The sequence below is a fragment of the Neophocaena asiaeorientalis genome, unplaced genomic scaffold, assembly GCF_003031525.2.
Source record: "Neophocaena asiaeorientalis asiaeorientalis breed wild unplaced genomic scaffold, Neophocaena_asiaeorientalis_V1.1 scaffold134, whole genome shotgun sequence".
Classification (NCBI taxonomy): domain Eukaryota; kingdom Metazoa; phylum Chordata; class Mammalia; order Artiodactyla; family Phocoenidae; genus Neophocaena; species Neophocaena asiaeorientalis.
Genome location: NW_020185339.1, coordinates 28,681,406 through 28,704,257, shown reverse-complemented (window position 1 = coordinate 28,704,257; position 22,852 = coordinate 28,681,406). Strand labels below are relative to the sequence as shown.

The window sequence follows — 22,852 nt, the reverse complement described above, 5'->3', positions numbered from 1 at the left end:
TTGTTTTTTTTTTTTTTTTTTTTTTTTTTTTTTTTGGCTGTGCCTCATGGCTTTGTTGGGATCTCAGTTTCCCGACCAGGGATTGAACCCGCACCCTCAGCAGTGAAAGTGCCGAGTCCTGACCACTGGATTGTCAGGGAATTCCCCTTGTCTGTATTCTTTATACAAAAAAGTCAGGCTGGAATAGCAACTGGTGGTCATCAAACTGGGGAAAAAGAGGTAGGAGGCAGGGGACTGGGGGATTTGGGACTGGACACCTGCCTCTGGCCCTGCATCTGAAAGGCCTCTTTGGGGACAGGCATTGAAGCAGTGGAGCCTTCCAGTTGCAGTCTGGTGGCAGTTCCACCTCCCTTTTCCCTCTCCCTTCCCTGCCTCAAGAAGCTTCGTGCTTGCCTGTTATACCCAGAGGGACCCCCTGTTATCAGTCTCAGTGGTGAGGAGGGAGGCGGTTTCATGCCTCTCAAACCGAAACCTTGGAATTGTCTCAGAGCCAGGGTGGAGGGTTGGGGTGGGAGCCGAGTGGCTCTTTCCTGACAGGTACAAAGCAGTGTCTTCTCTGCTCAGGATCTCTTCCTTTCCTCGTTTCCAGATGCCTCCTCCAGGAATCCCCCCACCTTTTCCTCCAATGGGGCTCCCCCCGATGAGTCAGAGACCACCGGCCATCCCCCCCATGCCACCTGGCATCATGCCCCCAATGCTTCCACCAATAGGGGCGCCACCACCACTCACACAGGTAATCCTCTCCCCTGTACCAGAGCCTCAGAAAACCCTTGTCATTTTAGCTGCGGGTAGAGGTGAGAGTGGATATCCGGACTTGAGAAGCTGGGGTGGGGAGGGAGGGAACGTGGGGCCAGGCCCAGGTGGATTTGTCTGCTGAATGGCTGGAGGACAGTCTGAGGCTCGGCTAAGAGCCCAGAGCCTGGGGATTGCCTGCGGAGGCGCCCATGTGAGGGTCACAGCCCCGACAGGATCTCTCAGGACCCTTTACAGCCTGTGCTTACCTTCACCTTGGTAGCTGGTTTTTGTCTTCTTTGTATCCATAGATACCAGGAATGGTACCACCCATGATGCCAGGGATGCTGATGCCAGCGGTGCCCGTCACCGCAGCGGTAAGCACTGAGGGGACAGGAAGTAGGTTCTGCCCTGCAGCCCAGTGGGCCTGACTTGGAGCACAGGGACATGGCTTCCATTCTTTCCCTCTTCTTATCGCATCCACCCTCGGCCCAGCTGCACTCCCCACACTGAGTCCTCCTCTCCAGTCCAGCCATGTACTCAGCTCTTCTAGTTTCTCACTCTTCCCCAAAGGCACATACATTCTCTCTTTTTACTCCCCCTGCTATGCCCAGCTCCCTTAAGGAAACACACTCATGCCAGACACTGCTTACCCTCACAGAGTTAGCACTGTGGACACTTGAATACAATTTCCTCTTCATCTTCTGTGTCTCTGGAGGAAGCAGCAGTACCTGGGGATCTCTCTGTACCTTCTTGTGCTGTTGTTCAGTGTAGTAGAGTCTGGGTACGATGCGGCATTTGGTATTCACTGTGGAAAAGATGTGCCATGGAGGTTTACTCAACAAAATACTCTCACTTGAAAACGAAGAAAGGAGCTGCTGTGAAATTTCCCTCTGGGGTCTTAGAGCCATGGCCCCAGAGGGCAGGGGAAGCCTGTTAGGGAGCAGAGATCCCTGGGAGCAGGATACTTGGATCCTGGCCTGGCCTGCTTCTTCATCCCCCATGGCCTGGGTCTTGGGGGCCACTGGGCTTGGCCCCAACCCTTCCCCCTCCTCTTTCTTCGGCAGACGGCTCCAGGTGCGGACACCGCCAGCTGTGAGTCTTCTGGGGGTCTGTTCCCCCCAGGCTCGGAGGTTGGGGGGGAGAGGGGACCATGGACTAGAGCCCACCCCGGATCATGCCTGTTGGGATGCCAGGGATCCTGGGATGTTGATGGGACCAGGGGATATTTATTGGGGATGGAATAAGGGAGGAATAGATGGGGATCAGATAGGGGTTGGAGCAAGGACTTAATATGTTTCCTTTGGCTTCTTTTCTAGCTGCTGTGGCTGGGACGGGCCCTCCGGTGAGTTCTTTCAGCTCAGGGGTCTCTGGGTAGAAAGGCTGAAAAGGGGTGCTAATCGTTAAATTTTTGGGGTGAGGAGAAGCAGCTTTGGGAAAGGGGCCTTGACCACCGTTCTGTGCACCCTCCCCTCCCCCAGAGGGCCCTGTGGAGTGAGCACGTGGCCCCTGATGGGCGCATCTACTACTACAATGCTGACGACAAGCAGTCCGTGTGGGAGAAGCCCAGCGTGCTCAAGTCCAAGGCAGAGGTCCTGAGTGGGGCTTTCTGTCCCTTCCTTTCAGCTGCCCTGACCCTTCCACGTCCTTGGCTTCCCCTGAGTCTCTAACCATACACGTGGTTCCTCTGATCCCAAGATCCCTGACCATTCCCCGACCTCCCTAGGATCTCAGGAAGTCCACCTTCCCCCACGTTGAGCCAGGCCAGGTGGTCGCTAAACGCTTCTGTGTCCCCTACTCACTGGGTCCCCTTAGCTCCCCCAACTGTGGTATGCCCAGCCCACTGATGTTCCCTGGCCCGTCCTCTTACAGCTCCTGCTATCCCAGTGTCCCTGGAAAGAGTACAAGTCGGACACAGGCAAACCTTACTACTATAACAACCAGAGTAAGGAGTCCCGCTGGACCCGGCCCAAGGACCTGGATGACCTGGAGGGTGAGGAGGGGGTGGGCCCAGGCAGGGGCTCTGGGTGTGGCCCTTGCTACCCTATAACCATGTTATCCTTTCCTGTTGCAGCTCTAGTCAAACAAGAGGCTGCAGGGTGAGTGACTTGCCCACCTTGCCTACCTATCCACCTGTACCTGGGGCCACCTAAGGGGTGGGAGTGGCCTCTCCCCATGATCCCTACTCTGTGGGAGGAAGAGCCAGCTCTCAGTCTCCTTGTGGAGTGGTCTGCTCTGGCCCCAGTCCTTCACAGGATAGAAAGACCAGCCAGCCCCTGACCACCTCTATCCCTGCTCTACTGGACACTGCCCTTCCGGCTCACCTGCAGGAAACGGCAGCAGCCACGGACACTACAGCCTCAGCCTTCTCAGCCACAGCCTGACCCCCCACCTGTGCCGCCTGGCCCCACCTTGGTGCCCACAGGCCTCCTAGAACCTGAGCCAGGTGGGAGTGAAGATTGCGATGTGTCAGAGGCTGCCCAGCCTCTGGAGCAGGGGTTCCTGCAGCAGCCAGAGGAGGGCCCCAGCAGGTGAGGGCTGCCCCGCATGGCATTCCAGACACTGGCCTCAGGCTCCCAGCTGGGTTCAACCCTTGACCTCTGCCAGGTTTCTCGGGAAGGGTGTGAAGATCTGGGCATGACCTCTGAGGAACAGAAAATGGCTTCCCTGGGGAGCAAGGGGGAGTGTCCTGATCACGCAGGACACTGAAAGCTATAGGGACTGGGGGACACTGTGGCTGAGTCCCCTTTGCCCCCCAGTTCTGCTGGACAGCGTCAGCCACCACAGCAGGAGGAAGAGGAATCAAAGCCAGAACCAGAGAGGTCTGGCCTCAGTTGGAGCAATCGGGAGAAGGCAAAGCAGGCCTTCAAGGAGCTGCTGAGGGATAAGGTGCTGAGAGTGGGGCTCCCAGGGTAGGCCTGGAGGGGGCAAGAGATGGGCAGGCCCCATGACCCCCGCCTGCTCCATTCCAGGCTGTCCCCTCCAATGCTTCGTGGGAACAGGCCATGAAGATGGTGGTCACCGACCCCCGTTACAGGTAGGTCTGGGCAGGCCCTCCAGACCTTGTTCATGGGGGCAGCTGAGCCAGGGATTCCCCAGGAGACCCCAAGGGGGCCAGAGTGAGGAGAGTGATAGATGGGTGAGTGTGCTGGGAAAGAGAAGCTGGAGAGCCTCCAGGAGAAGGAGGGGAAAGGGATCTGACATGAGACATTCAATAAATGCTTGTTGAATTGAATTGATTTGAATTGAATTAATTGGGGAAACAGGGGGCTGGATAGGGCAGGGGCCTGACGGCAACTTGAGAACCCCAAAGCAAAAGGGCCCAGTGTTAGCAGTGTCTTAGAGCCCCGTCTTGTCCCCTCACTGCTTCTTAACCCTCCCCACATCCCAGAGACCTACCTGTCTTGCCTCCCTGTGCCCTTGGAGCCCCTGCAGCCTGCTGTGCCCATGCATGGACACCTGTTAGTTCTATGAGACCTGTCCCCAGTGTGCCATGACCCTGCTTTGTGGGCTGTGCAGCGTGGTTCAGGCTGACTCCTCTGTCCCCATCCCACTCCCACCCTGTCCACCCCAGTGCCTTGCCCAAACTGAGTGAGAAAAAGCAGGCATTCAATGCCTACAAGGCGCAGCGGGAGAAGGAGGAGAAGGAAGAGGCCCGGCTAAAAGCCAAGGAGGCCAAGCAGACCTTGCAGCATTTCTTGGAGCAGCATGAGCGCATGACCTCCACCACCCGCTACCGGTCAGGGGGCCGGGCTGGGGTGGGGCCTGGGAACCCTGAGAACCTGTGGGCCCAGTCTCTGTTCTCTGCCTGCCTACTCACGGCCCATATGCTCCACAGGCGGGCAGAACAGACCTTTGGGGAGCTGGAGGTCTGGGCTGTGGTCCCCGAGAGGGATCGAAAAGAGGTTTATGATGATGTCCTTTTCTTCCTGGCCAAGAAGGAGAAGGTAACAGTCACTGGGCTGGATCCATCAGTCACAGTCTCATCTAAGACCTTCCATGTCTTTGCTTCCTTGTGGACCCAGCCATTCACTTCTTGCTGCCCTCAGGGTCCCAGCTCCTTACTCAGAAGCTGGTGTGGCACCTACACATCCCCCATTTATGCTTTGGGCCTACAGCTCTGGGTGTGGGAGGGCTTGGTCTGTAACCTGTTTTCTTCCCCTTTCCGGGGACATGAAGGCCTCGAGTCTGGCCATCCCAGAGTCCCCAGGCTGCCTGCCTTTCCCCAGGTATTCCTCTACCCAGGCCCACTTGAGTAGCTCCAGCCTGCCCTGCCTCACCCTGACCCTGTGGCTCCCTAGGAACAGGCCAAGCAGCTCCGGCGCCGCAACATCCAGGCCCTGAAGAGCATCCTGGATGGGATGAGTAGCGTCAACTTCCAAACCACATGGTCCCAGGCCCAGCAGTACCTCATGGATAACCCCAGCTTTGCTCAGGACCATCAGCTACAGAGTAAGCCTGGGTCTCCACTCCTTCCTGTCCCTTCCCTTTTCCTCACTGACCCCTAGCACCAGCCTCAAACCACTCCCCTGCACCTCTTGCCCTCCTGGATGTCTAGGAGTCCCCAGCACTTACTCAGCCCAGAACCTCTCTGGACTCTGGAGATCCCAGAGTGCTTCGGGACACCACCTTTCTCCCTCCAGGGTCCACTGTTGACCTGGACAATGTGTGTCCTTGGGGGAAGAGCACTGGAGTAGGAATCAGAAGACTTGGAGATGATTTTTATAGCTCATGTGAATATGGTCTTAAATTGCTTGGTAGGGTGGGCCTTAAGTGGTCACACATGTTGCAATAAGCGGCTATTGGCCTATCATCACAGGCAGTATCTTCAGATATTCACCTTCTGAAGTTATATCAAAGCCTGATTGATTCCCAGTCCCATAAAAAATGAAATCTCAGATCCTGAGATAACTGATTTCGTATGATGACTTCTAGTAACCAAATTCACAAGAGCTGAATACTTCTAATTTTTTCTCATATAATCAAGGAACCCTCCTCAAGAACCATCATTCCAATAGCTTCTCCTGCAGAGTCCCCTGCTCCCCCAACCCCACCACCCTGGGTGTCCCCAGCACCTACAGGGGCAGCATCTTTGAAGCACTGGGGGTTCTGGGTCTGAGAGGGTGTCCCGCTGGTGTGGTGCCCACTGAGCCTCCTCCCTGTGGTTAGACATGGACAAGGAAGATGCGCTGATCTGCTTTGAGGAGCACATCCGTGCTTTGGAGAGGGAGGAGGAGGAGGAGCGAGAGAGGGCCCGGCTTCGGGAGCGGCGCCAGCAGCGCAAGAACCGGGAGGCCTTTCAGGTAGCTTTGCTGCCCTCTGGATCAGAGCTCAGCTCTGCCCCAGACCGTCACCTCTTCACCCATGCCCTGCCTCTTCTCGGCCAGTCCCACTGCTTTCTCTATGCCCAGCCCTGTCCCAGCTCCACAAGGCCTCTCTGTGCCTGCACTTTTGCTCCCGCTGTGTCCCCTCAACCTTGGGCTGTGCTCCTCTAGGGAGACTAGACATATGCACCACCCGGAAACTGCCAGCAGAGAGCGCCCTACAAGCGTGGCTCGCCAGCTAGGCCAAGTTTATTTCCCTTCGCTGGGGAGCCAGACAGGCATAGCTAGCTTGTCCCCCAGCTTGGAGGTGGCCTTGGTATTGGTAGTGGTGGGGGTTACTTGGCTGTAACACATTTGGGAAGTTGAAACCAAGTCATGGGAAGATAATGCTGCAGGCAAGTTTCCGCTGCTTTGCTTCTTGGTCCGGCTCATTTTCCTTTTAAGTCTGTCCCCTTCTGTTTTACACTCTGTGCTTTCACATTGCTCTCTGCCTCCCCATCCATATCTCTTCATCTCTGCCTCTTGCCTGCATTTCCTCAGTCTGGGTTGTCCCTGCCTCTCTCTGCCAGCTCTTGTCTTCTTCCCCAGTCTTTGGCTCTGCCTCCCTCCCTTGCTCACTCTCCCTGTAACTGGCCTCTCCCTGCTTAGACCTTCCTGGATGAGCTGCACGAGACAGGGCAGCTGCACTCTATGTCCACCTGGATGGAGCTGTACCCAGCGGTCAGCACTGATGTCCGCTTTGCCAACATGCTGGGCCAGCCGGGTAAGGCAGCTGGGCTCCCCCTCCTCTAGCCTGGCTTTCTGCCCTGCCAGCCTCTCTGCACTCCCACTCCCTGGTCCTGTCCTCAACCCCACCCTCAAACCTTGGGAAGCTGCCGCCCGCCAGGCCCCCCTCCCTCCCTTCCCCGCAGGCTCCACCCCTCTGGACTTATTCAAGTTCTATGTGGAGGAGTTGAAGGCACGATTCCATGATGAGAAGAAGATCATTAAGGACATCCTTAAGGTGAGGGAAGCCTGGGCCTGTGGATGGAGGCAGGCTGGGTGCAGGGCAAGCTCCCAGGACAGAACTCCCCAGTAAGGCCTGTTTTGTGGGAGCATTGCAGCTCGGTTCAGGAGATAGCTACTGTGATCCTTTACTGTGCGCTGGGGACACACAAATGAATAAGATACAATTTCTGCCCATAAGGAGCTCATGGTCTAGTAGGAAGATGACATGACAGTGGCTATACAGAGGGGCAAGCGTTAAGACAGAGAATCGAAAGTATTGCTATTTGAACTGCACCTCTAAGAACGAGTTGGTGGAGGAGGGTGGAGGTCCTGGGCGTAGGGTACCACAGGAGCAAAGAGGAGCGAGCAGCACAGCTAATCATAAACTGGTAGCCCACAGATATGTTCCTTCTGCCTGTACAGAGTTTTAGAAAAATTTGGAATTTGATGCTAACATGTTAAAATCAAGAGATTACAATTAAAATCTGGATCTTCAGCGTCTCTTGGAAATTTGGATTATCTAGCAGCACTAGGCTCGTTTTGTGAGGCATTCAGTGGACTTGAGCTGAGATGCCACTGCCTTTTAGAAGGGGCCTGTCCTCCTTATCTATCCTCACTCCTTCCTGTCACCTCCGTGATGTGGGAGCGAATTCACCTGCCATTTCTGATTGCACGTGCACGTTGGAGAATTCTCAATATCCATGTCTATCAAAGGGGGAAAAGTGAGTGATGGACTAAGAGAGCCCCATGTTTCAAAAAAGATAACAAAGAGAAGCATGTTTTTTTGTGGAAGTGAAGACCATTCTCATGGGTTTGAGAGGGCAGTGTGGATAGTGGTTAGGAGCAGGACTGTGAAGGCGGACTGCAGGGGTAGAAGTCCAGCTTAACCACTTACAAATTGTGTGACCTTGAGCAGATTACTTAATCTTTCTGAGCATGTTTCCTCGTCTGAAAAATGGGGAGTGTTCCGTCAGACTTCACCTGATTACCAAGGGGAGTAGCTTGTACCTGAGGTGGAGAGGGTCTGAGAACAAAGCGGGGAATGTCCCACTGCACACACATTTCTTTAAAGTCCTGTGTTTTGCCTTAAGAATTCATGCAGGTGTTGCATTTTAATACCATAATACTTCTCTGTTAATACAAACTTAATATTTTAAAATTACTTACCATTAGGTAAGATGTATCATAATGTCCTGTGGCTTCCTCTGGAACCACATGCCCCAGTTGGGAAGGAGAGCCCTGCCTGTAAAATTCCTTGAATGCTAAAATAAGGAATTTGGATTTTTATCTTGTAAGTAATGGGGAGCTGGGAATGATGTGATTAGCTGATGTCTTGGAAAAGCCCAGGTGGTTGTGTAGAGCAGCGCTTGCAGCCAGAGTGCTTGTACGCTTAGGGATACGCGCGGTAGGAGGACAGGACTCGAAGCCTCAGGATACTAGAAGCGGTAGTGGCCAGTGATTAAGATAAATTCTAAAAAAAAAAAAAAAAGATAAATTCTGAGCTTGAGTCTTCCTCTTCTTACTCACCCCCAGACCGCTTTCCTGCTGCTGGGGCCATTTGCTAGAAAAATCTGGGCAGCATGGACTCAAGGCAGGGTTCGAAGCATGGGGGGTGAATAGGGAGACCAGGCAGGAGCTGCTGCAGTGATCTAGGTGGGAGTGAGCTCGGCGAGGGCAGTGGGGATGGCCAGTGAGCAGAGCTGTGATGTTCCAGTAGTTTCTGAAACTCCCTAGGTCTCCTCAGAGGGGCCTTGGGACAAGCCGGAGGGGGTGGGGGAGTGGGGGGGACTTTATGCTCCTTCCTGTATTTTCAAGTGTAACAGCTTGTTTCTCTTTTATACATCGAGGTTCTGCATAAGATTTTTATGGAAAAAAATGTTTCTGCCGTTAAAATAGAAATAAAGTTTAAAACCAGTAGGCTAGAGTCACGCAGAAGTAGAATTGACGCATTTTTTTGTGAAACTGAGGGAAGGAAGGAGTTGGAGATGTCAGGAGTGGATCGATGGCACCATTGGTAAGGATTAAGCAGGAAGAACAGGGCTGGAGAAAATAGGAATTCCACTTCTGGAATTATTCTCAAAAGCAACCAGGGGCAGGGAGGAATAAAGCACATAGCAAATTTTAAATAGGATAATTATATAAAGTAGAAATATCTAATCCAAGGAGAGCTAAATTTTATTGGACTCTTAACTTTTAGCCACAGAGCGGCCGGTACTGCTGACAGGCCTGTGGGAGTCCTATCCTTGCTGAGTCCTGTGTCTCCACACCTCCTGAGAATCTTTAGATAGTTCCTCCTTCCTCTTCCCCCTTTTGGGCTCCTGCCTATGGAAGGCAGATGAACCCAGGGCTCCCTGAGACCATCTACCAGCCAGGCAGACTGTGATGGTACCTCGCATCCCATAGGGTAGTGCAGAGTCCTGGACTTGGAATAGCTGAAAGACAGAAGATCTGGACCTGAGAGATCCATGGGAGTGGGGTGGGGGTCTCCCAGGAAATGAATTCTCTTGGGATCTGCTGAATTTGAAGTGTCTGCGAAATATCCAGTCTAGTATGGGTCTGAAAATCAGGAGAGAGGTGGGGAATGAGATTGCGAAGGACAGTGTAGATTGAAAAGACTAACTGCAGGTCTCAGGGGAACAAGCACCTGCAAGAGAGGTGGTAAAAGAGGTCAGAGACAGGAGGGGACCCTGGAGAGGGGAGCACTGAAGAAGTGAACAGAGGACGAGAAGAGTGGGGACCAAGGCGTCCTTGGAGTTGACTCTTGGGACATGAACAACCTCTAGGAGAGCAGTGTCCATGAAGAGGGCAGAGTGAGTGCAGCACAGGCTTTATTTAGAGTTGGGTAACTCCTGGCTGTTTATTGGTTGAGACCTCTGCAAGTTATATAATGTCTCTGAGCCTCAGTTTCCTAATCTGTAAAATGGGGATGATAACACGTGCAAGGTCGTGAAATTAAATAACATTTGTAGTATCTTGCTTATAGTAGGCTTAATAAATGTTTGTTTTCCTTTGCGCTGCATTTAAAGATTTTGAAACAAAGGGAAAGAAGCAGAGGTGGTTAGCTTGAGGAAGGTGGAGAGCAGAGTGGAAGGGGTGTTCCAGGTTAAGTGAGCTGTGTGCTTGACGGAAGGAGCCAGTGAAGAGGTGAGACTGAAGCTTGCAGTTCCCTAAGCGAGAGAGATTGGTATGTTTGAGGAGAAGGGCTGGAGAGCATGGGTTGAGGAAGTCCTCTTGAAAGAAGCAAGAAGAGTGCGCCTCTGCCATCAGCAGGAAGGCCGGGGCAAGTTCGAGCTGAGTGGAGGGAGAGGGAGGGAACCTGGGCCCGTGCCCCAGACCTTGCACGCCAGTGGCTCCACTTTCCACTGAGTCGTCTTGGGCCAAGTGAGAGAACTCTCCTAAGCCTCTGCTTCACTGGGGTGTTTTGAGGCTTAGGTGAGAAGCACAGCGCCAGGTCTGTGTGTGGTGTTTTCAATAGTGTTTCGGGAGTTGTACACCAGATGGCCTCTGTTTGTCCCGTGGATGAGGTGATCTGTGTGGGTGTAGTGCTTAAAAGTAGGGGCTTTGTTGTTAGAAAGACCCGGGACAGAATTCTCCTTCAGCCGTATATTAGCCCTGAAGACCTTGGGCAATTGGCGCTAGTTCCTCCAAACCTTGGTTTCTTTTTCTGCATAAAATTAGTATACTAGGACTTGTGCTTAAATTCAGATACGTGAGGATTAAATGAGGTAATGTGTGTGAAACACTCAGCATGGTACCTGGTACATAGTAAGCACTCAATAAATATAGCCCGAGGGTGGGACCTGCAGATGCTGGAATGCAAGGAACTTACTGAGCAGCAGGAGGACCCAGTAGGGGCTCAAGCTTTAAGCCAAAGGGACAAAGGATTAATTGTGAGAAACACACACACACACCCTGCACACCTGCCCCTGTGATCCAACCCCTGCCCCCAGTTCCCTGTGACAACCAAGCCAAGGGTGGGCCATGGGAGTCTTAATTATCAGATGGTGAGGACTTGGACGACTTGGTCTCCAAGTGCATCCCAGTCCTGTGGATCCCTTCCCGGGGAGGGGGCTCCTTGAGCATCCTGTAGTCTGACCCTTGCCTGCCCTGGAGGCCAGCCAGCTTCAGGTTCGGGCCTGTGGTGCCCCCTGCTTCATGCGCTGCTGTGCCCACAGGACCGGGGCTTCTGCGTGGAGGTGAACACAGCCTTTGAGGACTTCGCCCACGTCATAAGCTTTGACAAGAGGGCTGCTGCGCTGGATGCAGGCAACATCAAGCTGACTTTCAATAGTGTGAGGGGCCACGTGGGGTGGGGCTGTAGCCAGGGCTCCGTTCTCAAACTCGTCCCTCACTCTTGTTCCGTGCCTTCTCACTCACTGCCCCAGTGTGACTCTTCCCCCAGTTCAGGGAATGATAGTAGGAGCCCAGGCTCCAACTTCCCACCTTTTAAGGTATGTCTGGGTGAGTCGGGGCGCCCACCCTCCTGGGTGACGCTGTTCTGTGTCCCGTCTGCCCTCAGCTGCTGGAGAAAGCAGAGGCGCGGGAGAGAGAGCGGGAGAAGGAGGAGGCACGAAGGCTGCGGCGCAGAGAAGCTGCCTTTCGAAGCATGCTGAGGCAGGCTGTGCCTGCTGTGGAGCTGGGCACTGCCTGGGAAGAGGTCAGGACTGCAGCCTGGCACCAAACACCACCCCCTCAGTGCTGAGGGCAGCGGTGCTTCTCCACCACCGGGGGCCCGCCCCAGTCATAGCACGGCTCGGGGCCAGCTTCGGCTCCCGTCCTTCCTCTGCCCCAGCCCTGCCCTGTGCTCATGGCGGCATCACGCTGTGCTGGGGCTGGTCTGATCAGCAGTGCTCTCCTGTTCAAGGTCCGTGAGCGCTTTGTGTGCGACTCAGCCTTTGAGCAGATCACCCTGGAGTCGGAGCGGATCCGGCTCTTCCGGGAGTTCCTGCAGGTACTGGAGGTGAGGCAGAGCTTCTCGTCCTCTGCATCTGCCCCAGGCTCTTGAACACCTGAGGCTAGCTTAACGGAAGCCTCGGTAACCTCTTATCACCAGGGCTCTCCTTTCCCGGACAACTAAGGAAGGGGAGGTCTTAGGGTACCCTGGATAGACCTAAGGCCCTAGCCTCAGAAGAGGAGGCAAGACTGGATTGTGGAATGCAGGGTCCTTCCTGGGGCTAACCTTCCTCACCCCTCCCTCTGCCTCCACCAGACTGAATGCCAGCACCTCCACAGCAAAGGCCGGAAACACGGCAGAAAGGGCAAGAAGCACCATCACAAGCGTTCCCACTCGCCCTCAGTGAGTTGGCGGGTAGAAAGGATGTGGGGTGAGGCTGGATTGTCTGGGGGAAATAAGAGCCACTTTTCTTGCTTTCCTCCTCCATCACCTCCCCTGGAGGAAGATCTGAGGATTCCTTTGGTCCTGGATTCTCCTCTTTGTCCCCAGTTCCCATACTTGAGGGCCTCTGGAGCCCAGGTAACCTCTGTGCTGACACGTGTCTGCCCATCTCCTCAGGGCTCTGAGTCAGAAGATGAAGAGCTGCCCCCACCATCTCTCCGGCCCCCCAGGCGGAGGCGGCGGAACCCCTCAGAGTCAGGCTCTGAGCCCTCTTCCTCACTTGATTCTGTTGAAAGTGGGGGTGCTGCCCTTGGAGGACGGGGTTCCCCATCCTCCCGCCTTCTCCTTGGATCAGGTAAGCAGTTGGGAGCTGGAGAGGAGGCCTTCGGGGAGCCCCACCCTCTGAGGGTAGAGTGGATTGGGACGGCTGCACCTGTCGGAGAGTAAGGAGAACTTCCCGTCCCTGCCCAGGCAGGAAACGGAGAGAAGGAAGGAAAACTGGACTCAGACTTCCTCAGACAGGTCCCTTCCTCAGACTGAAGAATGAGCAGAGAAAAGGATGAGGCCTCCCTTCTCCCAAGGGACTTAGTGGGGATTTTTCTGTCTCCAGATCATGGCCTTCGGAAAGTCAAGAAACCAAAAAAGAGAACTAAGAAGAGAAGACACAAGTCGGTGCGTAGAGAAGGAACTTCCATCCAAGGCCCTGCTGTTTTATGAGATGTCTTCACCCGCCTCCTGGGCTGTTCTCCACAGGAACTGAGGAGGCGGGCTCTGGGCTCTTACAGAACAGTCCTGAGAGCGAGACAGACCCTGAGGAGAAAGCGGGCAAGGAGAGTGATGAGAAAGAACCAGAGCAGGACAAGGACAGGGACCTCCGGCGGGCAGAGCTCCCTAACCGCTCCGCAGGCTTTGGAATCAAGAAGGAGAAGGTGAGAGGCAGGCACCCGGCCCCAGCCCAGTCAGCGCTGTGCCCAGGCCTCGGCAGCCCTCGGGGGGAAGCTGTGGGTGAGCTGTGCCTTTGCTCCACCAGACGGGCTGGGACACGTCGGAAAGCGAGCTGAGCGAGGGTGAGCTGGAAAGACGGCGGCGGACGCTCCTGCAGCAGCTGGATGACCACCAGTGACCTGATGAGGCACCGTGCCTCGGGTCTGTGTGAGGCTGTGGCCTAGTTTACCCTCGCTGTCTGCCCCAGACTTCTTCCTTAGTTGGGTCTGTGTCCGCTTTTCCTCACGTAGCCCCAACCCTAAGACGTCATGGCCAGCACCTCCCAAGGCCGCTCGCGGTGTTCAAGGGTCCTCCCAGCTTCCCGGACAGCTAGTGCGGTCCCTGCCCTCAGCCCCAGACCAGCGATTGGTGGTGAATGCCATGTGGGTGGGTGGTGCCAGTAATGTGAGAAGGGGCCCCCAGGAAGAGTGACAGGCTGGTGGACACAGCCTGGGTGGCAGAGGGCGGGGTCCTTACCCTCTAGCATCAGTACCTGCTCCTGCCTGCCCAGGCCCCGGGGCCCAGTGTATGTGTGTTTCGTTTTGGTTTTGGTTTTGTTTTTTAAATAACAATATTTATAACGTGCCCAGTGGCTCTTTTGTCTTCTCCGTGTGCTTGCACTGGGGCTGGCTGGGGCTGGACAGGTGCCCGCATGGCCAGCAGGGGGCACTGGTGCCTCACGGCAGGCCTGCCTCCCTTTGTGTGGCTGGAGCCCATCTAGCCAGGTTCTCCTTCTCCAGGCTTCCGCACTCACCTCCCCCGAGCGTGGCAGCTCTGCCCAGCCTCCTTTCTATCCCCGTGGCTCGGGTCAGCCTAAAGGGCCAGCTTAGCCCCGCCGCCACACTCAGAAAGAGGAGACAGAGTCAGGCCTGGTATTTCAACCCTTTGTTGAGAGAAGGAAAGTCTGGAGTTTATGTACAAGAGAGAAGGAAGTGGTACATGTACAAAAAGGAGTGGGCCCCTGTATTCCCTCCCAGGGGCCGAGAAGAAACCGGCAGGGGACGGAGAAAATAGCTAAGACCGACACGACCCCGCCCCTGCCAACAAAACCTAACTGGGGGAAGAAGGTGAGGACGTTCTTGGCACACCCTTTCTCTAGGCAGAGAAGACTAGTCCTCTGCCCACCTCGGCAAGGATCGTCAGCCTAGAACGCAAAGGGCCAAGGGCAGGGAGCATGGCATCTCTCCTCTCCCCTTATCACTAGGGCACACTGCCCAGGCTTAGGAGGGCCTTGCTCCTGGTAAAAGACGATCTGAAGACTGGCAGGGCCCCGCCCCAGGGCTCCCTAAGCTTGGACACTTCTAGATCGCAGCTGACCATTGGGTTGCAAAAAGTAAGGGGGAAAAAAGAAGGAAAAAATTGCTTTCTCCTCTCATCCCTCTGGCTCTAGTGGTGGTGGGCCTAGGTGCCCATTCATAGCCTAAAGCTGGAAGTGGTCTTCTCCAGCCCTGAGCTGACCCTTGAGGAAATGATGTTGAAGACCTTGGGAGCAAAGTGCAGTACTGGAGGCACCAGGGAAGTGCCAGGCCCTGAAAGACCTAGTGCCCACAGTGGCGGCAGGCAAGATGCAGCTTTGAGAGCTAGGATGGACGCTGGGTTGAGAGCAGCATAGCCCTCTGCTGGGCCCTTGGCCAATTCCAGGGCTTCAGGTCCACTGGCTGGACTTGAAGGACTCAGGGTTGAAGTGCTTCTGCCTCCAAGAAGGTCTCAGTGGGGGCCTGGAGCCCGAGGGGGGCCAGCAGGTGGTGCGGCGCTCCTGGCTTGGTGGCGAACGACAAGGGGCTGGTGGTAGAGGCCTGTAGGGGAAACAGAGGCCTGTGAACAGGCAGGGAGGCTGGGCCAGGCCCACCTTCTGAGGGCCCAGCCGCACAGGCAGGGCCAGCCAGGAGCCAGCCGTGAGGTCGATGAGGGAGAAGATTAAAGAGAGACTGGAGGGGATGGTCAGGGAGATTTCTGGGGCGGGCTCTGCACATTCAGAAGAACAGGTGGGGGTACTAGAGGCCACTGGGGAGTGACAGAAACAAGGTAGACTCAGCAAGATCTAGGAGCTGGGAAGAGACCCCAGGCAGATTAGATATCAGGAAACAGAGGTCAAGGGTCATCTGATGCCCCTGGGCAGAAGCCACCGCCAGAGCTCTTACAGGAGACAAGGACAAATGATACCTGGGCCCAGGACCAGAGACTCTCAGCCTCAGTGATCAGCGGTGGCGCGCGCCTGGTCCTGCCTGTTTTGGCAACTCCCTACCCCTTAGGTCTTAGTAGAAGCCAGACAGCATTAGTGGGAGAGATAACCACTTCCCTGAGGGCACATGCAGGGGATAAGCCATGCTTCTCAGAGCATGGGGCATGCAAGGGAAGGAGCATGTGTCCCCATCACCACGGGGCTGCCAGAGGATGGTTCCAAGTCATGCAGGAGAGGAGGCGCCTGTGGGACCCAGCAGGAGTCCTGGGAGGTGGGCATGCAGAGAGGGCAGCTGTGGTGCCCAGTACCTGTCAAGGGCCCCAGCCTTGGGGGCTAACAGTTTGACTCATCATGATGGGCTGCATCGCAGAAGAAGCGTGAGCCCCGCTTGGCAGTACGGGCCGTGAAAGGGACACTCTTCAGCACTGTGGCCCAGGAGAGAGACACGGTGGTCAGGCCCCATGGGGGTGGGGTCGGAGGAGGAGGGCCCAAAGGGCTACGGTTGGGGTTTGGGAGCTGGGCCCAGTGGCCAGGAACCAGGGACGGAAAAGGGCCCCACCTGTGATGATGTCCTCAATGGTACCATCCTTCCCCTCGTAAACAGGCCGGTGCTCCTTGGCCTGGCGCCGCCTCAGCTCTGCAATTAGCTCCTGCTGTTGCCACTTGTTCCGCTGGGACGGGGTCTAGAGCCGAGCATTTGAAGAGATAGGGAGTCACCGCTAACGTACCACGGGGCTGGTTCCTGCCCCAAGATGCAGTCTGAGGATGCCCTTGATTGTGCTCGCCAGCCCAGCCCCCATCATTGCCTAGGAATCCCCTCCCATAGCCCCCCTCTCCATCCCTCTGGACTCCATCATCAGGCCCTCTGGGTGGTCTGTGGGCTCCAGTTCTCCATCTCCTCTCCAGCTCTCTGCTCCACCCCCTCCTAATCCTTTGCCGTGTTTTCCAGGCCCCAGTTCTTGGTCCCACCCACCTTGGCATCCAGTTTCTTGGCTTCCTGAGCCAGCTGCTTCTCCCGCATTACCTCCTCCTGCTTCTTGCGGGCTTCATTCTCTTGTTCTGCTTCCTAAGAACCATGAAAGATGGGGTGTGTGTGTGTGTGTGTGTGTGTGTGTGTGTGTGTGTGTGTGTGTCACAGGGGCTGTGAGCTGTGAGGGGAGGGGCTGACACTGAGGGTGGAGAGTGGGTGTCAGTGGGACCAGCAACCCCAGGTGGCCACTCTCTGGAGGGGCACTTCCTGCCCCAAACAATGACAGGAAGGGCCTGGGCCCCCACCCTGCCCACCAGTTCACAGCTAAGAGGCCTGTGGCCAGCTTCCATTGCTCCCTCGCAGGAGTCAGAGGAGGAGACGGAAAAGGCCCAAGCTTGAAGCCCAGCCCTCTCTCCCCCTACCAGTTTTCTCTCAGCCAGACTCCTCTTTAAAAGCCTCTCTTCTGCTCACCTTGTAAGAACGAATGAATCGGACAAATACTGGGAAGAATACAGAAGGAGGCGTGGTCTTGGGACTCTCACCGAAGTAGCGCACAACAGCATTGTAGGCCTCCTGGGGAGGGGGTGGGCAGAAGGGGTCAGCCTGGCGGGGAAGGAGAAGCCCGGCTCCCAGCAGGGGCAGGAGGCCCACAGGAAGCCGCAGCCCCCCACAGCCCCTGTGGGAGGGCAAAGAACTAGGGGCTCGCCAAGCCCCCTAGAGTGCGTCTCCAGAGGCAGCTGCCTGCCATCCCCAGCGCCCCCTCTCCCCCAATGCTCAGCCAGCCAGCTGCTTGACAAAAGTTCTTTGACCCAAGAACCAGAACTAAGCCCGCCAGAGGCTCACGGCACCTTGGCCCCAGCCTCTCCCACCCGCCTCCACCCTGTGCTCACCTCGGCTGTCTTGGCATCACGCTGGAGCTTGTCCAGTTTGCCTTCGTTGGTGCTAAGGAAGTTGCGCAGGACGCTGTTGTCATGTATGCTGCACTCCCGCCGAATCAGCTCCATGCCCCGGCCCAGCTCCTTCACGTCTAGCAGCACGTTCTCCAGGGACACTGTTGTCACCAGAGCCTGGGCTGAGGACTACAGCCCAGGACTACAGCAAGCTCCAGCCCTCCCGCTCAGCATGGGCTCACTCGGTTCCTCACGCCCCCCTTCCAGAGCTACCAGCGTGGATGGAGAGGGGCGAACCAAGCTAGCCAAGCTCTCACAGGGGCAAGGAAAAGGAAAAGAGGCCGTGGGCCCATGACCCCGAAGGTAGCAAGGGAAGGTGAGCCGCGGACTGCTGGGCTCCAAAACAGAGCTGCCCCAGGCCTGCCCCAGTTTCACGAGGCGGGCAAAAATAACAGCCACCCTATGTCTGTGGGGGGCTTTGTGGGTTTTCTAAGCACTTCACATACATCACAGAGACACAGGCTCCGGGGCCAGCTTGGGGGAATTGGCAGTGAAGAGCCACCGCTGCCTTTCCCTCCCAGCTCCCACAGCACCCAAGTGGAAAGGGCTGGGTGGGGCCTGGTGCCTGTAGGAAGGCTCCCTCTGGGGTGGCCCCTGCCCATGGCCCCAGCGGAAAACTTTGAAGTGGTCAGAAAAAAGAAAACAAAAGCAAGAAAGAAAGGCACCCAAGCGCTCCCCCTCCTCATAGCTTCCAGGGATTGTCCTGAGCTGGACACGAGGCAGGCTTGCTGGGCCAGGCTCCCCTCACCTGCTGCAGCTTTCTCCACAAAGTGCAGCTCATGCCAGAAGTTAGCCAGGTCTGGGTATTTCTCCTTTACCGTCAGGGCGATGAAATGCAGCAGTGTCATCTTCCTGTCAGTGGACTTGGTGTCCAGCAGCTGGGAGAGGGGGACAGGGGTCAGTGCAAGAGGGCTGAACACCCTGGCGCCACAGCCGCTGCCCCATCCAGCTTCCTGGCCACTTGCTGTCCCCACCATCTTACCAGATCCAGGCTCTGGAGCTTGAAGCCATACACAGCTCCCCGCTTGCTGCTGTTCATGTAGTTCCCCAGGGCAAGTATGATCTGTCCAAAGGAGGCCCGGGAGGAACTCAGGGCAAGACCCGAGGGCTCCTTCCTCCTCTCTGTATAGCGCCAGGCCCCCATCCAGGACCTGGGAAGCCCCGGCACCTCCATCCCCAACCTCTCCCCACCTCCAACATCTGCTTCAGCTTCTGTGAGGACTTGACGGAGGCAGAGGCTGCAATGATGGCGTTGAGTTGCTGGAAGGCAAGATGAATGGCTGAGTGAACCCCTGCCGGGATGCGGCAAAGTCAGGGAGGGGCTGGCAGGGGAGGGGACTAGCAGGTAAAGGGCGGAGGGGCAGCCGCAGACAACCATGATACAGGTGGGGGCCGTACCGGCGTGAGCATCTGCAGGTTGTCCTGGAAGTTGCCCAGGAAGGCCATGCCAGCCATGCGCTGGGTCAGCCGCTCCACCTTGCTGAAGAGCAGCATGAAGCGGTCCTCGGCCGCCAGCTCCTCCAGGGGCTGCCGCTCCCGCTCGTACTGCCGCAGCAGCTTCACCTCAGCCTCTGTGGGCAGGAAGCGCATCAGGCACTCCACGAAGTCCACGGGCAGTGTCTGGAGGTCAAACCTGTGTAGGAGGGAGGGACCACCTCAGGTCTTGCCTTGGCCCACATTATCTGTCATCTCTTCATTTTCCAGCTCCTCCAAGGACGGAGGGTGGGGTCTTGAGCGGCACACAGCCAGAGGCAGAGCACTCACTGTCTCACCTCCAGTAACTCCAGGGCTCGTGTTACTCAGCACCAGTAGCAATCCTAGGGTCACATTCCATGCCCTGTTTAAGAACCCTTCAATGTCTTCCCTCTGCAACTAGGGAGAAGTCTTAACACCTGGACGTGGCTTAGGAGGCCCAGCCTGCAAGACTTCTGCTCGCCTCTCTCCTCTGTCTCTCCTACTCCCCTCCTTACACTAAAGCCAGAGTCAATTTTCAGTACTCAGGGCACCATGCCTCTCCCTCCAGGCCCTGACCTGGAGTTCATATACATCCTTCAGGTCGCAAGTGAGACATCACCTCCTCCAGGAAGCCTTCCCTGATCACCAAGCTCAGCTACCTAGCCCTCCCTGTTCTCCCAAAGGTGCCTGTACCTCCACCACCTTGGTGTTGTCACCCAGTGTTACTGGACTGTTCCCATTAGACTGGGAGCTCCTTTTTTTTTTTTTTTTTTTTTGCGGTACGCGGGCTTCTCACTGTTGCGGCCTCTCCCGTTGCGGAGCACAGGCTCCGGACGCGCAGGCTCAGCGGCCATGGCTCACGGGCCCAGCTGCTCTGCGGCATCTTCCCGGACCGGGGCACGAACCCGTGTCCCCTGCATCGGCAGGCAGACTCTCAACCACTGCGCCACCAGGGAAGCCCTGGGCTAGGAGCTCCTTGAATGAAGGTCCGGGCTGACTCCCCAGCACCTCACACAGTGCCTGGCACACAGCACAGATGCAGTAAATTCTGGCCAAGCCACTGGATGACTGAGGGAGTTCTGTCAATGCCCTGGAATCCAGGGAAGGCTAGGATCCTAGGTGGAGATCCTAGGTGGGTTACCAACTAGCTGGGGACCAGGGCAAGGTCAGTGGGAGCCTCACGTGTGGATGGCCCTGCAGATCTCCTCAGCTGAGCGGCCAGCCTTGCGGAGGGTGATGGCCAGGTTCTTGGCACGATTGGCTTCCAGCAGGGTCACCTTGCTGGCAGCCTTTTGTGCTGTCTTGTTCTTGGAGCAGATGAGGTCGAGGGCAGGGCCCTGGGCTTTTGTCTTGAACAGTTCTTCAAACTTGTCCAGATCCAGGTCCTGGCAGGAGTTGATGAGAAGGGAAAATGCTGTGGCCTCATCCTACAAGAGGACCTGCTGGCAGCACACCAGCATCAGCTCAGCTCTGGTACATGGAGGGCTGAGTCTGAGGGCTCTTCCAAAGCCAAGAGATCTACCTTAAAGGGCAACCTGGTCCCCAGCTCCCAACCCCAGCCCTGAGGGCCCCAGGCCCTGCTACCTCCAAGATCTTCTCATCATCAAGTTCGCTAAAGACAGTGCCGCTGATCTGGTTGGGTTTCAGTGCTGTCCAGTTGAAGACGGGCAGCCGGAACTTGGTCTTGATAGGTTTCTTAATGCGAATGGCTAATTTGGAAGGAGGATCAGTGAGGCAGGAGCCAAGGACACACTCCCTCGGTCCCACTAGCCCTGCCCAGAGCGCTCGGGACACTCACCTGACAGGCCTACTGTCAACACCACAGAGGGAGCAGTGCCGGGGAGAGGTGGGGCTGGGGGACACTTGTCTGGGAAAAGAAGAAATAGCACAGTGACCCAGGGGCCAAGAGACTCCCCTCTGTCCACCCTACCTGTCCTTAAAGACTATCAGGGAAGGAGGCTGCATGAACTCCCTGCCCAAGTGGCTCCCAGGGGTCCTAACTGACGGGGCAGGTCGTGCTGTCTCTGACCCACTCTCTCCTGCTTTGGTCTAAGCCCTCTCCTTGGATGTCTTCAGAGGAATCAGGAGCGGCATCTTTACGCTCCTTAAGACAGATCCACATCTGCTCATAGACATCCCTTCCCTAGTAATCTGAGCCTCCCTCGGACTCTAACCCTCCCTCAGCCTCTCCCACCTGACTTTACATCCTTCCAGCCACATCCCCAGTTTCTCCCTGTGGAGATGCTGCTGACTGTGGGCTTTTGGTCTGGCCCCACAAAAAGGCTGCACCTCTTGCCTTTTACCAGGTAAGGGTCCTGCTTACCTGGTAACGGGGGAGGTGGAGGGGGCAAGGGAGGAGCCGGCGGCGGAGGCAGAGGTAGGGCCTCCTCGGGGGGCGGGGCCGGAGCCAGGAGGTCCAGGTCGGAGGGGGGCATGCCCTCATTCAGTTCCTCAGGGCCTACCCGGGCCAGGGCCTCGCTGCCCACTGACTCTAGGTCCCGGGCAGTGGGCTCCAAGTGGCATCGGCGCTGGAAGGCCTCCTCCTTCTCTTTAATGAGCCGCCGCAGGGTGTGTACCTGGTGGCTCGTGTTCTCGTAAGTCTCCTATTGGGCAGACAGCACCATTAAGAAAAGAGCACCTGAAGGCGCAGCAGGCGATGCTCCTGGGAGTGAGACTTCCTACCCAAGGGTCTCCAGGAGGGTACTCAGAGGCAGAGAGCGGCAGAAACCCAGGGAAAACTGGAATGCAGCAGAACAAAAGAGGGGGGCGGAAGAGCAAGCCTGCTTGGCTGGCGCCCTGCAGTGTCCTTCCTCACTGCTCCAGCCCAGTCTCACTGGTCCCTCAAGGCCCAGGTAGAAGGCTGCCCTTGTGAAACTCTCCTTAACCCACCAGCAGCCTGCTATGGCAGCTCTCAGCCCTCTGTGCCTCAGTCCTGCTCTCATTTCATTTGGTTTGTACAGTCGCTCAATTGGAAGCCCCCTACAGACAAGACCCTGCCTTAGCCACCTCTGTACCCTCCATACTCCCAATTCAGCACTTCAGACTCTTAGCAGGGGCTTGGCACACATGTACTGAGCTCAACGGAGCCAGCATAATTGTATTCCTGTGGAAGAAGAGATGGGTTGGGGCATGATTTTATAACTAACAAAAAGTTAGGTGAGGGACAGAGAAGACACTGAAATGTGAGGAGGCCCTGCTCTCCAATTTGGAATACCTGGGAGATATCCTAATAAACAGCCCCAAGTACCTGGGCTATTCTGAGCCTGTTCATTACGCTGGGCTGGGGAAGCACGTGGAGGTGCGGGTGAGGGAGAAGCAAGGGGGGTGGGCTGGCAGGAGGAGACAGGGGCTCCAGAGGTGCCCCACCTGCTCCCACCCCCCTGTGTGCCTGGCCCACTCTGGCTCCAGCTTCCCTCTCCAGCTAAAACATGGGGTGAAATCATCAGCCCACCCTCATTTGAGTGCCTCAGGGGTGAATTAATATCTGGATTCTCGAGGACTTGACATGACTGACATGGAACGAAAAGCAAGATCCCCAGGCCCCAGCACCCAGTACCAGTCAGGGGCTCCCTTCCCCACGTAACCTGGTACCTTGATGCTCTCGAGTTCCTTCTCCCGCTGCAGCAGCTGCTTCTCTAGCTCTGCCACACGCATCATGTTCTCATTCTCTAGGTCCAGAAGCTTCTCTGTGAGCTGCAGGATGAAAAGGGCAGGTTTGGGGATGGCCCTGAAGTCTGGGCACTCAGCACAGTCTACCCAGGCCCGACCCCTCCACCCAGGGCCCCAAAGGCAGCTTGGCCCAGTGGCTTCCCTATGTCACTCCTGTGAGCCCAGGGTCTGAGACCACATGAAATAGTGCAAGACAAATGGCCACATCTGCCTCTCTCGAGCCTGAGGCCACCTCACACCCAGTCCTGAGGTCAACGTGTGTTC

At 56.3% G+C, this 22,852-nt stretch overlaps 2 protein-coding genes across 10 annotated transcripts in view; one reads left to right on the top strand and one right to left on the bottom strand.

The window, feature by feature from the left end:
* PRPF40B (pre-mRNA processing factor 40B) overlaps window positions 1–13,947 on the top strand; it is a 14,534-nt gene extending 587 nt beyond the window's left edge. The window contains exons 2-25 of one of the 4 annotated variants that reach the window (XM_024736747.1): window positions 590–733; window positions 1,044–1,109; window positions 1,800–1,827; window positions 2,052–2,077; window positions 2,214–2,324; window positions 2,605–2,725; window positions 2,807–2,831; window positions 3,063–3,263; window positions 3,492–3,621; window positions 3,705–3,769; window positions 4,307–4,471; window positions 4,571–4,679; window positions 5,034–5,184; window positions 5,902–6,035; window positions 6,705–6,819; window positions 6,968–7,059; window positions 11,219–11,335; window positions 11,563–11,700; window positions 11,908–12,003; window positions 12,253–12,339; window positions 12,556–12,733; window positions 12,989–13,050; window positions 13,164–13,307; window positions 13,409–13,947. In XM_024736747.1, coding sequence (XP_024592515.1) covers window positions 590–733; window positions 1,044–1,109; window positions 1,800–1,827; window positions 2,052–2,077; window positions 2,214–2,324; window positions 2,605–2,725; window positions 2,807–2,831; window positions 3,063–3,263; window positions 3,492–3,621; window positions 3,705–3,769; window positions 4,307–4,471; window positions 4,571–4,679; window positions 5,034–5,184; window positions 5,902–6,035; window positions 6,705–6,819; window positions 6,968–7,059; window positions 11,219–11,335; window positions 11,563–11,700; window positions 11,908–12,003; window positions 12,253–12,339; window positions 12,556–12,733; window positions 12,989–13,050; window positions 13,164–13,307; window positions 13,409–13,501 — 2,598 coding nt within the window. In that variant the 3' untranslated portion in view covers window positions 13,502–13,947. Of the gene's footprint in view, window positions 1–589; window positions 734–1,043; window positions 1,110–1,799; window positions 1,828–2,051; window positions 2,078–2,213; window positions 2,325–2,604; window positions 2,726–2,806; window positions 2,832–3,062; window positions 3,264–3,491; window positions 3,622–3,704; window positions 3,770–4,306; window positions 4,472–4,570; window positions 4,680–5,033; window positions 5,185–5,901; window positions 6,036–6,704; window positions 6,820–6,967; window positions 7,060–11,218; window positions 11,336–11,562; window positions 11,701–11,907; window positions 12,004–12,252; window positions 12,340–12,555; window positions 12,734–12,988; window positions 13,051–13,163 lie in introns of all 4 variants that reach the window. The other 3 variants (XM_024736743.1, XM_024736744.1, XM_024736745.1) reach the window with 3 other exon arrangements.
* FMNL3 (formin like 3) overlaps window positions 1,147–22,852 on the bottom strand; it is a 67,857-nt gene continuing 46,151 nt past the window's right edge. For 3 of the 6 annotated variants that reach the window (XM_024736737.1, XM_024736739.1, XM_024736740.1), the window contains 15 exons: window positions 22,511–22,612; window positions 21,243–21,522; window positions 20,718–20,786; window positions 20,504–20,628; window positions 20,102–20,304; window positions 18,863–19,097; window positions 18,656–18,724; window positions 18,447–18,527; window positions 18,213–18,342; window positions 17,405–17,565; window positions 16,986–17,087; window positions 16,518–16,610; window positions 16,104–16,227; window positions 15,853–15,969; window positions 14,232–15,158 (listed from right to left, as the gene is read on the bottom strand). In XM_024736737.1, the coding sequence (XP_024592505.1) occupies window positions 15,878–15,969; window positions 16,104–16,227; window positions 16,518–16,610; window positions 16,986–17,087; window positions 17,405–17,565; window positions 18,213–18,342; window positions 18,447–18,527; window positions 18,656–18,724; window positions 18,863–19,097; window positions 20,102–20,304; window positions 20,504–20,628; window positions 20,718–20,786; window positions 21,243–21,522; window positions 22,511–22,612 (1,866 nt within the window). In that variant the 3' untranslated portion in view covers window positions 14,232–15,158; window positions 15,853–15,877. Of the gene's footprint in view, window positions 1,541–14,231; window positions 15,159–15,852; window positions 15,970–16,103; window positions 16,228–16,517; window positions 16,611–16,985; window positions 17,088–17,404; window positions 17,566–18,212; window positions 18,343–18,446; window positions 18,528–18,655; window positions 18,725–18,862; window positions 19,098–20,101; window positions 20,305–20,503; window positions 20,629–20,717; window positions 20,787–21,242; window positions 21,523–22,510; window positions 22,613–22,852 lie in introns of those variants that run through there. The other 3 variants (XM_024736738.1, XM_024736741.1, XM_024736742.1) reach the window with 2 other exon arrangements.